The sequence below is a fragment of the Penaeus japonicus genome, unplaced genomic scaffold (genome assembly GCF_977035675.1).
Source record: "Penaeus japonicus unplaced genomic scaffold, GWHDUDI00000001_assembly GWHDUDI00000016, whole genome shotgun sequence".
Classification (NCBI taxonomy): Eukaryota; Metazoa; Arthropoda; class Malacostraca; order Decapoda; family Penaeidae; genus Penaeus; species Penaeus japonicus.
In genome coordinates, this window is record NW_028234418.1 from 27,332,075 (window position 1) to 27,347,074 (window position 15,000).

The following is a 15,000-nucleotide window of genomic DNA, read 5'->3' on the forward strand; positions in this document are numbered from 1 at the left end:
TGCAGCAATTCTTACATTTAAACATAAAAACTGCATAAAGCCTCATCTGAAAGAAGTTGACTTTCTTTCATTTAATCATAACAAGCAATCAAGAGATAGATTTTGAGTCACTTCAGGAGGAAAAGCATTCAACTTTTAATCAAATTGCAGACTTTCCACAATACCAACCTCTGCACACACAAAAAACAGATAAGTATAAAACACTTAGCTATCTTACAATTTGATAAATAAATTCAAATACAGTACTACAACAAAGAGACACTGTACAACAACACAACAGAATCTCACCAATGCAGACGAAGGGTATGCAAGAAGGCAGACAACCCCTCCATGAGCACCAGGATAGCAACAGTGAGGGATGCCCAAGCAGCAAAGATGAAGTAAGTGACAATGCCACCAACACCACCTGTGCCGCCAGCTGTGAGTCCTATACGGAGGACCATCTGCCACAGCACCTCACTCAGTTCTGTCAGATAAAGAGTTGATGTTATTCCAAAACATTATCTACTACTTTCCTTGTGTGATGACTGAGCCCATTCGCGTGGGAATTTATTGCTCTAATTAGATGACGTCACCTCATGATCACTCCCATTAAGCACACGTCTTCCATCGTTGCGTATGTATATACTCATTGGAGTTCCATTTGTCTAGACATTTTTCTAGACTTGTAAAAATAATGTAAACAAATACAAAAACTAGTCTCTCATATTGGCAACAACTTCAGCTGTCTGGTCCAACTTACGAGCATGGGCAAGTGACAGGGCCCAGAGTCGCAGATAAGAGGCAGTGTGAGACACGGAGCCCAGGACGTACTCAATGGTGTGGATGCCCTGATGGATCATGATTTCACCCATGTCGTGCACCTCCTCCGTGGCTGCGGCGGCTGCAGCTTCGCCGCCACCTTCTTCAATTACACCTTCTCCTCCATTGGCCTGTGACATCTGTTGGAAAGAAATCATTTGTCACTTTATTCTAGTAAAAAACCCAAATATCGTTCCTTATGGCTATTGATTATATATATATATATATATAAAAACTGCAAAACAAACAACAGTACATAACACGAGATTGTACCATCAGCTTGCGCTTGTTGTTGCGGTGAAGGATGAAAGGTTTGGCAATCAGCATCCACGGAACACATATCAGTCCAACGAACACAAGGAATCGCTGGAATCCAAACTGCCCAGCATACATATACGGTGAACATGGGTCATCCTCTGCCGTTTCCTCATAAGCTTTCATCAACACCTGAAGCATAAAGATTGGGATTACTTACCATAAACAGAAACCATTTACTAATTTACTAATCATAAGCCTTTATCTTTCAATGAAATAATATTTTTAATTCAACGCAGACAGGTTTTGGACACAGAAGAGTTAAAGCATCTTACATGCCAAATAACAAACGAAGACAGAATATATACGGGTTTCAAAACCGACACTCACCATGTTAATGAAAGTGATGAGGATTGAAGGGGCGCAGTAGGGAGAGACGCTATCTGCCCCGCCAGCCCCGTACCACACCCACTTGTGGAACACCAAGAGAACCAAGTAACCAAACAAGCAAGTCAGGAAAATGATCTGAGGGATAAACTCGCAGTAGATGTTCATGGTCTTGGCAAAGAACCTGTGGAAAGAGCGAGAGAAAGCAAAGGTAAGAAAACAATAATAAAAAAAATAAAATGTTAAACTGAGGCTGCAACACGATTCTCCATGTTATTCCTGCACTAAATAACGTCAGAACACATTTGGTTACCTGTGGTTCCACACGCTGAGGACGACACCGAACAACATGTGGATGATGCCGAAAATGATGGAAATCTTCATCTTGTAAGAATTGTAGAAATTGATCTTGTTGAGAGCAATCTGCCACATGGGGTCCAGGCCAAATGGGTATGGGTACTGATCATAATGCTCAATCTTGCCAGGGTCCAAGATCAGCTCCTTGTTGGAAATCAGGGTGCTTTCACTGCAATTGAAGACGTCAACATTAGTGTGACTCTAAAGTCTTTTAAATGTAGTCTGTAATTTTAGGCTTTTAAGAGAACAGCACAATTGACTTTTTTTTCTTCTTTTTCATACAATACATAATTTAATACCATGTAAGTTTTCAATTTAATATCTTTTAGAGCCATAAAAATCAGCACACTAAATACCAAACCTATTGCAATTCAGTTTCAATTGAATGAATACAAAGCACATGAAAACCGCAATACAGCAATACTTACTTAAATTTGCCATGCCATGACGACCCAAATATGTTAATGGCTTTGGAGAAGATGTCATTGTATATGAGTCCCGTGTACATGGAGAACATACCCATCAACAGGATGATGTATCTACCGCCGAAGAAAATATTCCAAATCTGGAATGAAAATTACTCTTTAATAAGGCTTTTCTCTCAAAGGAAAATAACAGCCTACTTTTTCATGCCTAATTTTTTTTCTTTATCTTTACATCTTAACTGTTTTTAAAAAAAAGTAGTTATTTTGGTTTCACATTTTGAGCATGTATTATATTAATGCTCTTTCAGCCCTTAATTGTAATTGTAATTTCTAGAAAACATCCTGAAGACACAAAGCTTCAGTCTTAGTACCCCCTTACAAATTTCAAAATAATTATAAAATCAAGCAAACATCAATGTACGTATCAGATGAAATATTCACCAATGTCATATCCTTCAAATGTAATATAATTCCTCATTTCCACTAGTTTAAACTTGACATAGCCCTCTTTCATAATAAGTATGTAAAACACTCATTTACAAAGACTATACAAATTTTTGACACGTTAAAGACAGATGCCGTGATATGACGTTGTGGCAGTAAGCACTTGCCGCCAGGTGATCGTGCAAAGCAGCAGGTGGCCGCAGAAAGAGTGGGAGAATGGCTCGAGGCGTTAGGCCTGCGCATGTTGAAATACCAAATGTTAAGACTGGGCAGAGCCAAAACCACCCCAGCGTTATTGGGTGTCATGTTATTTTGTGTCATGTCATTATTTTAGTGTCCTAATCCTCTACCATTCTCGACAACACTCCTGAAACGAGTAAAATGAGAACGCCGAACCTCATTGTCAGTCTTCTTGGCGGAAAGGGGCTTTTCTCTCCATACCATCCAGCCGCCGAAGAGGGCCATGATTATGCCGTGACCCACATCACCAAACATGATGGCAAAGAGGAAGGGGAAGGTGATGATGGTGTATGGCGCTGCAGAGAGAAAAGGAGGGGGGGGGGGGGGGACATGAATAAAATTTATACTTTGAACTGATTACATGACATTATATAGCAAAATTTTATGTTTTTCATTCATACAAATGTGCATTACCAAGATATTAGTTACAAATAGTCTGTAGTTCTGCAAAGTACATTTTCATACAAAAAGCATTTATCTATGAAAAAATGAACATATGAACAATAAAAATGAAGAACTAGAAATAAAGAGCCTCTACTAACCAGGGTTGATTTCACGGTAAGTTGCAACTCCGTATGCATCAATGAGAGCCTGGAAAGCCTTTGTAAATTTGTTTGTTCTGTGGAAAGTCGGAGGAGCTTCGTGGGTGCTGAGCCGATTCAAAATGGCCGGCAAGCTTCCGCTCTTTTCCTGAAACGTAAAACATTCCGCTGAAGGGAGCTACTTCAAGAATAATGATGAATCCCTGATGGCACTAGACCCAAGCAAAAGAAAGAAAGAAAGAAAGAAAGAAAGAAAGAAAGAAAGAAAGAAAAAAGAAAGACGAAGAAAAAAAGAAGAAGAAAGAAGAAATATATATATATATATATATATATAATATATATATATATATATATATATATATATATATAATATATATATATATATATATATATATATATTACAGAAGGCTGTGGTGTTCATCTCAAATCTAATAAGTCCTAGGGAATCTAAGTTTATCAAAGTCCTTGAAAAAATTGTAGATCCACCTAACTGTTCTTGTAAGAATTACCTAGTAAGAATATCAAAACAGGGCACACATAGTATAATGGGAAAGTAAAAGAAAGAAATTCAAATCTTTAAGAAAAGCATCAAGAATTAGGGAAATAATCCACACTGTGCCACTAAAACATCTTCGACCACTTACCGTTCCGCGGCGAAGAGCTAGCTGTACGTCTTCCAAGTTGGCTACCGGGATCCAGCACTCGGCGATCAAGCCATTCTGAATGACATCCAGGTTGAACATATTGAGGGTGTGGTAAATGCTCTTGATCTTCCACACTTTCATCATCCACGCACGTATGTTGCGCGCGGCAGACACCAACACGCGGTGACGGTGGTCTTGGGTCTGACTCAGTACCTGGGATGCAGAACATGATTGATGTGAGAAAAGCATCATGTAGAACAAAGCAACAAACTAGCAAAAAAGGAAAATAATAAATACATTAATAATTATCAAAACAAAAGTGAGAGAGAGAGAGAGAATTGACCTACAGTGCTAAGGTCATCTAGACGTGTCTTCACTCCCATGGCCATTTCACGTCGGTCAGCTGGCGCCTCGGGGCACGGGTACATCGTAGCACGGAAACCCTCACAGATCTTCTTGACTCTCATCTTCAGCTGATCCCCTTGGAAGAAGATGATGAATACAGACTTGTACACCTGCTCGCCCTGTGCGAAGAAAACAATTGGTCTTTTAACCTTATGGGACTTCATCAATCACCCATTTTCAACCCTGGGTTACATTTTGTCCTGAAACCACGCTAAGTTTACGTAAACTCTGACAAACTTACTGTAGCTGGGTCCTCGAGAGGGTCGTTGATCTCGGCCTGCCTCAGGAACACGTTGCCTCGGCAAGCACGCCACAGCATCCTCTCAAAGGCGGGGATCCTCTCGCGCAGGATCACACCAGCCACAAAACTACAAATGGTAGAGTTTCCTTGTTTACAGCAATATTTTCAAAATGCAATGATAAGTTGTCACTTATTTAAGCTCTCTTCAAATTGCCAATACACACATAAGCAGAAATGACTAGAAAAATCATGATTATGCCATTTATGGAATGTGATTTTGCTCAACGGAAATTTTTACCTCATGAACACATTCAAATCTCTTTCATATATTTCTTATCTATATTTAAAGATTGTGTGCATTAGGTTATTTGATATACTCCATAATTAAACCTACAATAATATATTTTTTAAATCTATTCAAGCTTAACATTCTTTATCCGTAAATGCACATAATGCATTTATTTTACTAAACCATGAATTTTGTAATTTACTGCATATTTATATCATTCATAATAGCTTTTCATCTTTTTATCTTATTTGAATACCCTACTTTAATGCAGACATGTATCACAAGATAACACTTAAATTCCTTAAAAATAATACTTTATCGGATAAAGCAGATTTACTTCTGATAGTTAAACTAAATCTGATAACACACACACATATGTGCACATGTACAGATCTGCATTCACATACATACATAAATCCATCCATCCACTCATAACACACATGCACACATTCACACTCTGTCTATAAACACATCCATGCAAACATGTAGGAGCATGTCTCCTAACCATAAACAGGCAAACACAACCTGCCATAAATTCACAAACTGATTTCCTTTTAAATTCAGATGGTCACCTCTTCAATTGTTCCAACAACTTGTTCATCTATTATTCCTTGAATCTTTCATTTAATTACCCATCTAGTGTTATTACTTTATTCATCATGCAATCAACAGCAGCCACTATAAAACTGATCAAAGGTTGACATAACCAAAATGCACTCGATTAATTTTAGGGAAAAATCACATCATCTAAAATGCACTCAACCATTTTGGAAAGATGATCACATAATCTACCACATTACAAATCACCAGCATGATAATATGATAAATATTCTAGGCATATCAATCTTATAAAGAGGGCACTCACCTTAGCACACAAAGAAAAATTTCTGAATAACAAATCAGGAAGTAAAGATGTTATTCCTAGCTGTCTGACAACTGATATCTTAACCCTATCTTCTCAAATAAATGACAATATGGATAATTAATTAATATTCTATATTCCACTTTTAAACAAAAGTTTATTGATACATGCCATAGAATAATGTGAAAACTAATATCCTTAAATGAAAGGAGATTTGAAAGTGATCTGAGAATGATGAATTACAGTAATACTATTGCCCCAAAACATCAATTTCCCACTTGTGGTGAAAATGACTTCACGGAGTCTTCAAAACTTTCATTACAACACTGACCAACAGCACACACATGAACCAAAAAGTAGTAGTCCTTTCTGAAGAACATTTCCACACAGCAATGCAAATGAAAACACACGGTGACTACTTGCCACAACTCCAATGACCATGCAGTAATACATACCCAAGTTGTATAGGACCTTTAGAGTCTTCAGGAAGCAGATTCTGAGTGAGACTTGTCTGACCTCCAGACTCCAGGCTTCCCTCTCGCTGTTTGATCAACAATGATCATTACCAGGAGGGAGGATCAAACAACCCAGCATAAATTGAAGACCCGTGAGCCATCCACGGAAGGTTCCGACAAGGGTAGATTGTGAGCCAAGATTGAGGAGGAAACAATATTTCTGAATTATATCAATCACACAACTCTCTGCATAGTTACATGATAAAATAAAACACAGTTGAACATTTCACTGGAAAGACATGGGCTTTTTTTCTTTTCTTCTTTTTTGCCAAATTCACAGAAAATTAGTGCAAACTTGTCCTGGTTGTCCTATGAAGTCCAAACTCGCTAGAACCCAGACTATCACCCATCCAGTTGTTTCCACTTCCCTACTCCTCAATGCTAATCTAACAAAGTAGAGGCTAAACATCCTGTTCAGAAAAAAATTGCATTACACAGCATTTTTGAAGGAGACATTTAGAGGTAAAAGCTGGAAGATGAGGGGTTAAGAGGGTGGCAGTGCTCTAAGCAGAATCTACTAGGTGTGTCATGCAGTGTGCAGTTAATCATTACCCATCTTGTTGTACAAAGAAGCTGTAATCCATAATCCAGGGCTGCTAGTCTTTCAGAGTTCTTACCTTTGGGGGAATTAAGGACTCTCATCATTTACATCTAAGCTAATCTTGGAACATTTACTGGCGTCACTTTCATTCTTTATCTATATTGTGCAAGATACTACTCTTGGTTGGGGTCGTGAATGACGGATGATTGACGGAAATTTTCACCCCTAACTACAACCACGTACTCTGAGATGGGAGAAGACAGACTAACTCCTTGCAAGTGGCGCATTATACTCACACTAACGCAGGCACCGGCGATAATGTCAATCGTTTTAAGACTTGCCCCATCACATTCCATTGCTCAGAAACCCTCTTTCCTACAGGCATTAATCAGGTTGGGAAATAGCATATATCATCTTCCATCTCTTTGAGAGCTAGAGAACATGCAAGCATACACTTTAAAACAATTTTCCTAAATTTGTGCTGGATGTAAAAGAAACTCCAAAAGTGTGCACCTAATACAAAAATACTTTCTATCACTAATTCATTAAATCTTCTGGGAAATATAATGTAAAAAAGTGCTATTCCTAATGATTTTGAGAACTCTAGTCTTCTATCTACTTCAAAATATCTGAAGTGATATGTCACTAAAATTATAAATCATCAAATATTAAAAGAAAAATATGTCAAATATTTAAAGTAAACTTTAAACCCTACAATTCAATAAAAATCAGAAAAGCCCATGCATCTTCAGAACAAAATTTCTCCATAAAATTGGTGCAAAATGTAGTCAAACTCTACCCTTGTCGTCCTGGCAGTAAGCTTCCAACATAATATTGAGAACTCAAATAAATGAATAAAAATAATAAAAATAACTCTACTAAATGTTCAGCATCTATATGCATGAACATCCGACATGACACAAGCAAACATGAGAATGACAATGACAAGGAAGAAGCTGCACTTACCTTCCTTTATGCCTCAAGCACTGATAACTGTCCATTACTTATCATTGCCCTGAGCAGATCCTAGGCCCACAATGTACCTATAATTTACTGAGCGTCTTTTTCTCTGAACTTCAGGCAGCCATGTGAAATACTTTCTTTCTAGCTCTCCCTCCATGCATTGAAACAAAATAAAGTCGCACGAGGAAATGCTAGGCAGAGAAGAACGTTTAAAATCTACATCGAGTCGCTATTGAGAGAGGCACAGTGGGGCCCAAAACCATCCCAGAGCAATCAGTTCCTTCCCGGAAAGAAGTGACCATTCTTAGACCATGAAAAAAAAAGGGCTATTTAGTCTACTTGAAGATCCAGGCACGGCCAGACACATCTCACTAAAACGCCCACTCTCACCAAAATTCAATCAGTCCAAGGAGGTAGAGAAAATAGGAAAGAAATAAAAAAAAATCAAGAGAAAAAAAAGAGAATGCATATATATATAAATATATATATAGGATAAAGCAAGAGCATATTAGTTACCCAATATGTTTGAGTTGGTGGAGCGACGTGTCGGTCAGCAGGTTAACACGCTCATCATCGTCAAAATAGACATCTTGGTCGTAAGGTAGATTTGGGGGGTACATGGCCTGTGGTAATGGTGGTGGTTTGGGGACACCAGTGTCCACATTAGAATGACAGTTGGTGAGGCTTTACATTCTTATTTGATAAACTGTAATATCTACTTTGAACAAAAAAGGTAGGATTGAAATCAGAAATATTAATATGAAGGCCTTACAACATGTACACAGACAGCTGTTGACACAGAAATAATTATAAGTACAAAATTATTACAGTTAATATCAACTAAACATTCAAAATATATAAATAGAAAAAATATTCACAAGGGTTTAGGCTTGAGCATGGTTCTCTATGGGGGAAATTCACCACGCATGCACTCAATGCACAAGCAAACGATGCAACATTGCAGCATGCAAGCAAAATTGCAAAATATCAAAACAAACAAAAAATCAATAAAAAATAGAAGAATGAAGAATCAAACAATACTAATCAACAATATAATGAAAATGATGACTGATAATGATAATTATAATGATGAATGCAAACATTTAGACTATGATGCTGCTGATGATGATGATGACTAAAAATTCACAATAAGCAATAGAAAAATAAGAAAATAATGATGATTATGATAATGAGAATGAACTTAAATAATAATAATCATATTAGAAAAAAAAATTATTGATACTAATAATCATAATCATAATAATAACAAAATTATAATAACCATAACAACAACTATAATCATAATAATCATAACAATCATGATAATAAAATTATTTAAAAAAAAAAAATAATAAAAGCAACTACAACAAAAAAATAATAATAATAACAATAAACAATACTAACAATAACAATAAAAACAATAATTATAAGAAAAAGAAAAAGAAAAAAACATTAACAAAACAAGTGTTTAAAACACAAAATAAGACCATAAATTTACAACACAAGACAGAGCAGAAGACAACAAAAAGGCATACCCATAGATGCCAAAATCAGATAAGATTCCAATGATCATTGGTTAGATCTATATAAAACATGGGAATGCATACCCTGGCAAAACATCTATTACAACATCTATGTGAAAAATAGAACTAAGGTTGTGTATTTGGTTTGCTAATCCTACATTCTATTTCTTTTTTTCTCTCTCTTTTTTTTGTCTAATCCCCTATTCTAATTTTTTTTTTTTTTAATGACTATAATAAAATAAACACATTAATTACTTAGTTCCATGACTTGCGGATCTAAAGGAAGAAAATGTAAGGAACAATTACATAGGAGGCATGAGCTTGCATATGATCGAAATTTAACCGAGACTTACCAAACGTCTTGCAACAAAGGTCCCAAAAATTGCAAAGCCTATATGAGAAAATTACACCTACCACAGCTCCATTAACAGTGTTACAATACCACCAGTTGGGAATGTGTTAAATAACTGCTACACTAGCTAGTCAATTTTACACTTTATAAAAAAAGTAATCAAACACATATTTAATCTAAGAAAAAAATATATAAATGGTAATGATATATACTAGATATGTTTGCAATAACTATAGTGTAAACACACATATAAGTCACTACAAAATCCCACATCAACCAAAAACCTTTATTTCTATCTTTATTTGTTTGCTTTAGCTCTATGCTTTCATGGTCATGAGAGCTTATATAACACAGGACAAGTTTGCACACACCCACACATAGGAGTTATAGGTCGCTGTTTCTTTTCACCTTTGTTTCATGATTGGCAATGGAGTTCAACTAAGCACAATACAATACAGTGCTAAAATCTCAAACATATTATATAATATACCAGATAAGATGGCTTCCTTGTTCTGTTCAGTACAGGCTTATAATACAGCTTATAATAGAAATTTACTGCTCCAATTGTTTCTAATCATCAGATTTTAACGTAAATTATTTGATGGATAGAAAATGCCCTTTTCTGTCTGAGAGGTCTGCTGCAAACATTGCATTGATCAGGTACAAACTGGAGAAATCTTTGCCTCTTACCTCGAGGGCCCAGAAAATGAGGTGTATATATAAAAGATGATAAATTTCCTTTTTTTCTGTCCTAAAGATCTGGAGTGAAGGTTTCTCCAGTTCTTGCCTGCTCACAATAACTTTTTTTTTCACAAGACCTTGAAGGACCAGAAAATAATCTAATCTTAAATAAGGGGTTATTCATAATTTTGTATAATCAGTTTTTATTTTTTATTTTTATTTTTTTTTTTTTTTTTTTGAGACATTCCAGTTAATTTAATTCTTTAAAAAAAATCTTCAAAAAGAGCTAAGCAAAATCAACTTTCTGAGCAACCACAAAAAAAAGACATTTAATTATCTTTATAAAGAGAAACTATTTAGTATAGATTCTTTATATGCACAGACAAGCACAGGAGGAAGAAATCAAAATTTGACATTAATAAGAACAACTAAAGCCATCTTGTAGAAAAGGTATTACATCAATCAGTATCAAAGTATATATAAAAAAAAACTAATATTAAGGACAGTTCTCAAACTTCCATCTGGTATCAGAAAAAAATAGTAAATAAGAAATGTTCAAGTTCCAAAAATATCTTAACCACATGGACAGAAAGAATAATAATGTAAAAAAAAAAAAGCATTATAAATATGACTTCAATCACTTACATAAAAGATCTTTGTGTGTCTTCTATGTAATCTCATCCTCTCTCTCATTATTATATCTTTTTTTGTCCAAGTGGCTTTCCAATTGCTAAGAAAAGAAATATCTAAGTAAGTATGACTCATCTTCAACAACAAGAAAAAAAAGACATTAAAATAATCATTAACCAAGATCACACCTCAAGCAAAGTGATAGCCATCACACAACCCACTGACTATTGACTTTTACAGCAACTACAGTTTACTCAAGAACCAATCCGAAATTACAGCCACACTGCAATAATAAAAAGCTCAACACCCCATATTTGTTAGCAAAAAGAAATATTCTTACGAGCAATCATAAAGTAATTTACTTTATCATCTTAAGGTAAATATTGCTGACAGCATCAGTCCCTCTAAAGCACTTACAAAACAGGAAACCAACCTAGCAGATAAACACAACACACAAAAAACAGAAGTATAATTGTTTACAACATACCTCATCAAAGAAAACCTGGGTCTTCTTCAGGATGTGCTTCAGTTCCGTCAACTCTAAGTAATTCCTTTTGAGTGCTTCGGCATTGCTGTTCACTTCCTTCAGCTCATTCTCAAGTTTCTCAAATGTTGCCTGTCAATGAATGAAATCTGTTACTTCCACTTGTCAGACAAGTAAATAAAACTCTGACTTTGGAGAACAAGTTTTCTTATTAACTCTTATCACCAAAAATTGTGGGTAATGCTTCGAAACTTAACCCATTAATACCACAAGTGGTAGTAGGACCAGCCACTGGGAAGGAGATATTTTGTCATGGCTATCCTCCTGGCCGGCGCACCAGGTGATCAGGCACATAGCGCTTGGCCGCAGCCAGTGCAGGAGAATAGCCTGAGGCGTTTTGACCATTTGGAGTCGAAACAGCCCCATCGGCAACAGGCGAAAAAACAATACTAACTATGACACATTCTGGTTAGCTGTTGATGACAATCTAACTTGGCACAGAAACACAAGCTTTCAAGCTTTTAAAATAAATTGAAATATTTTCAGCCTTCCCTTTTAGTAAGACATGGTATCGTAAGAGCCTCCAAAAATCCCAAACAAAAAATTCCCAAACAGGAAACTCTAACTGTAATACTTGGCCCCAATATTCAACCCTCAACTCCTTCCCCAAAATCCTCACCTCTAAATCAATCATTTCCCTGGGCATGGGAGCCTCAGGATTCTCCCCAGTATCCAGCACTGGGATCCCATCCTTGCGGATCTCCCTCTCCAAATAGCGGAGCTTCCTCTCCATCTCATCGCAGCGGCGGACTTCGTTCACAAACTTACGTTGGAATGCATTCACATCGGGATTGAGCTGAAAGAGAATATTTCATTAGTGCTATTTCTTTTTTTTTGGGGGGGGAGGGGATTTAGCATTATCTGGTGATGAAGCACAAAACAATTTAGGGAAAATAATAGTTTTAATACTATTTGCATGCTTTAACAATATCACCCATTACATCAACTTACATCTCTGAATTGCACAAGTCCGAGCTCTCCAAGCTCAGACACGCAGGTGTATGCCGACTCACTCTGAAGGAAGAGCTGGCATAGTGCCATCTCCTCACTGCGAAACAACGACCCCATGGCTATCTTGATGTTATTCTAATGGCCAAACATCAACATCTGTTGGGAGCAAAAAAGATTCAGATAAATTGCTTCACATTTCTGAGGACCTCTATTCTTAAAGCAATAAGATCTCCTTAGGCTTACCTTGACTAAAGTAATCATAAAATAAAGTAATGGAAATCATAATAATTCCCAAAAAAATTAACTAACTTTACATCCTAGAATAAAAAGGACCCCATGGAGAATGAACTTGTATCACATCCTATTGACATCCATAACTGTGCTCCTACCAATGCAATGGATTTTACTTCCCACCCCCTTTCTCCCACTCAACTCAGACAAACCCCCTGCTGCTGTATCTTCCTCGAGATACACTTTCCCGCTCTATAAAAGTGATGGCGATGATGAAGGGTGTGGGACTGGGTGTGGGAGTGGGACTGGGTGTGGGAGTGGGTGTGGGAGTGGGTGTGGGAGTGGGTGTGGGAGTGGGTGTGGGAGTGGGTGTGGGTGTGGGTGTGGGTGTGGGTGTGGGTGTGGGAGTGGGAGTGGGAGTGGGAGTGGGAGTGGGAGTGGGAGTGGGAGTGGGAGTGGGAGTGGGAGCGGGAGCGGGCACGTGCACGGGCGTGGGTGTGAGTGTGGATGTGAAAGTAAGTATCCCAGACAGACAGTAGGCCTACATGGGTTGGGTCCTAACTATTGCATAAAATAAATAACCCTATTTGCTGTTTATCACAAATCCAAAAAATATATCCATGCTGCTATTTGGTTACTTTTTCATGTATGATAACTATGGCTTTCACAGACAAGATTCACAAATACTAATGCATCACGAGGTGACTAGTGAGAATCAATGTACATTTCTGTCACAATTTCTTACTTTTCACATTTGCAACCCACCCAAAAATAACTTTAGGGTAAATAATAGGCTTGGGAGGTCCATGGGAAATACTGGGTTTTGGGGAGAGGGAACACATCATATATGTGGTTGATTTCAACCTAATGTATCAAATAATTATAAATGAAATGAGTGGTTTTAATACAAGTTAAATGTAAGTCAAAGTAATCCATCAATGGAGCTTGATAAAGTGATTCACAGTAATTATGAAAAAAAAAAAATTATCTAAAATATTTAACTGACACTATCCAATCCATCAACATGATTCATCATATTTCAACAATCTTCTTAAAGTATAGTTACATTATATTCCCAGTTGCATGTTATTTAGAATAAAAAATACATTCATAGAGGTGTTTCTGCTGGACAGGACGAGAGCACGGGACCAAACGATAAACGGCAATCTACGCCTCCTTTGAGCCTCCTTACACATACCTTATTATGCAACAATACATAAGTTTCAACTCGGAATCTTCCAAATAAGTTACTGGCTTATAACCTTGCCCATTCTCGGAATTCATCAAACGTTTTTACCTTTAACGCAATTTCAGATTCATTGATTTTTTTTGCCTATTAATTTCTGGCTATCCCCCACGCCCCTCCAACCAAGGATGCTAAAAAAGCACAAATAACCCCTTAAATATTGTCTCTTATCTCTCCATCTGTACCAATTGTACCATAACCAATTCATAACTGTTCTTCTTCACTTTGTATGGACACTTTCCTTATCAAAGCCACCACACCTTCCTACAGGAAATCAATACGTGTGAACATATCCCTTTTTCTCCCCCTGAAATCCTTCACACTTCAGCAATACATCCAACAACACTAACCATCCTTAACAAGCAACCTCTGCAACCAAAAGGAAGAGCCTGAAGGTTATGAAAAATAGGAAAGTTCCCTACTTCCACACTGCACCTACCATAAGCGCAGCAGAAACCACACAAGATGCTCTTCTTGAACTCGTGACTAAGACAATCACGAGTCTGCTGTAACTAGCACGCCCTGTCACCTCTGCGGGCGTTAATCCCTCGGTCCATAACGTGACTTTGCATTCGTGGCTGGAGAATAATGTCTTTCTAGCAGACACCGCCGCCCCGAGGAAAAAAACAAGAAAAACAACAGGCTCTTCCCCCTTCAAAAACGTATTTCGACTTGTTTTTCCATCACTAACTGTGTAGATTCCCTTATAATGAATTATTACGAGCGTGCACCGTGACGGGGATTCAATGCAACGTGAAATAAAAAGGGAAAGACGTAGGTTGGAGGTGCAAGGGCGGGGATAAGAGGAGGAGAGAGCTACTCACCCGCTCGCCATGACGACTCCTCGGCTACAATCGATGGCGAGTTGACACTGGTGACGTCAAGGCGCAAGCGGACTACGGACCTATTCTTTATCCAACTCTTATTTCAT

The 15,000-nt window shown here is 37.3% G+C and overlaps 1 protein-coding gene across 4 annotated transcripts in view; it reads right to left on the reverse strand.

The window, feature by feature from the left end:
• The window catches only part of LOC122256876 (V-type proton ATPase 116 kDa subunit a 1), a 16,990-nt gene that overhangs the window by 1,732 nt on the left and 258 nt on the right, over positions 1 to 15,000 (reverse strand). Inside the window, exons 1-16 of one of the 4 annotated variants that reach the window (XM_043021841.2) lie at positions 14,894 to 15,000; positions 12,593 to 12,748; positions 12,261 to 12,437; positions 11,585 to 11,713; positions 6,348 to 6,433; positions 4,742 to 4,868; positions 4,443 to 4,619; positions 4,096 to 4,308; positions 3,452 to 3,599; positions 3,066 to 3,205; positions 2,229 to 2,365; positions 1,757 to 1,969; positions 1,447 to 1,627; positions 1,075 to 1,248; positions 743 to 941; positions 289 to 466 (exon numbers count right to left, since the gene is read on the reverse strand). The exon at positions 14,894 to 15,000 is cut by the window's right edge and continues 258 nt beyond it. In XM_043021841.2, the coding sequence (XP_042877775.1) occupies positions 289 to 466; positions 743 to 941; positions 1,075 to 1,248; positions 1,447 to 1,627; positions 1,757 to 1,969; positions 2,229 to 2,365; positions 3,066 to 3,205; positions 3,452 to 3,599; positions 4,096 to 4,308; positions 4,443 to 4,619; positions 4,742 to 4,868; positions 6,348 to 6,433; positions 11,585 to 11,713; positions 12,261 to 12,437; positions 12,593 to 12,709 (2,396 nt within the window). In that variant the 5' untranslated portion in view covers positions 12,710 to 12,748; positions 14,894 to 15,000. Of the gene's footprint in view, positions 1 to 288; positions 467 to 742; positions 942 to 1,074; positions 1,249 to 1,446; positions 1,628 to 1,756; positions 1,970 to 2,228; positions 2,366 to 3,065; positions 3,206 to 3,451; positions 3,600 to 4,095; positions 4,309 to 4,442; positions 4,620 to 4,741; positions 4,869 to 6,347; positions 6,434 to 8,427; positions 8,535 to 11,584; positions 11,714 to 12,260; positions 12,438 to 12,592; positions 12,749 to 14,508 lie in introns of all 4 variants that reach the window. The other 3 variants (XM_043021839.2, XM_086545341.1, XM_043021840.2) reach the window with 3 other exon arrangements.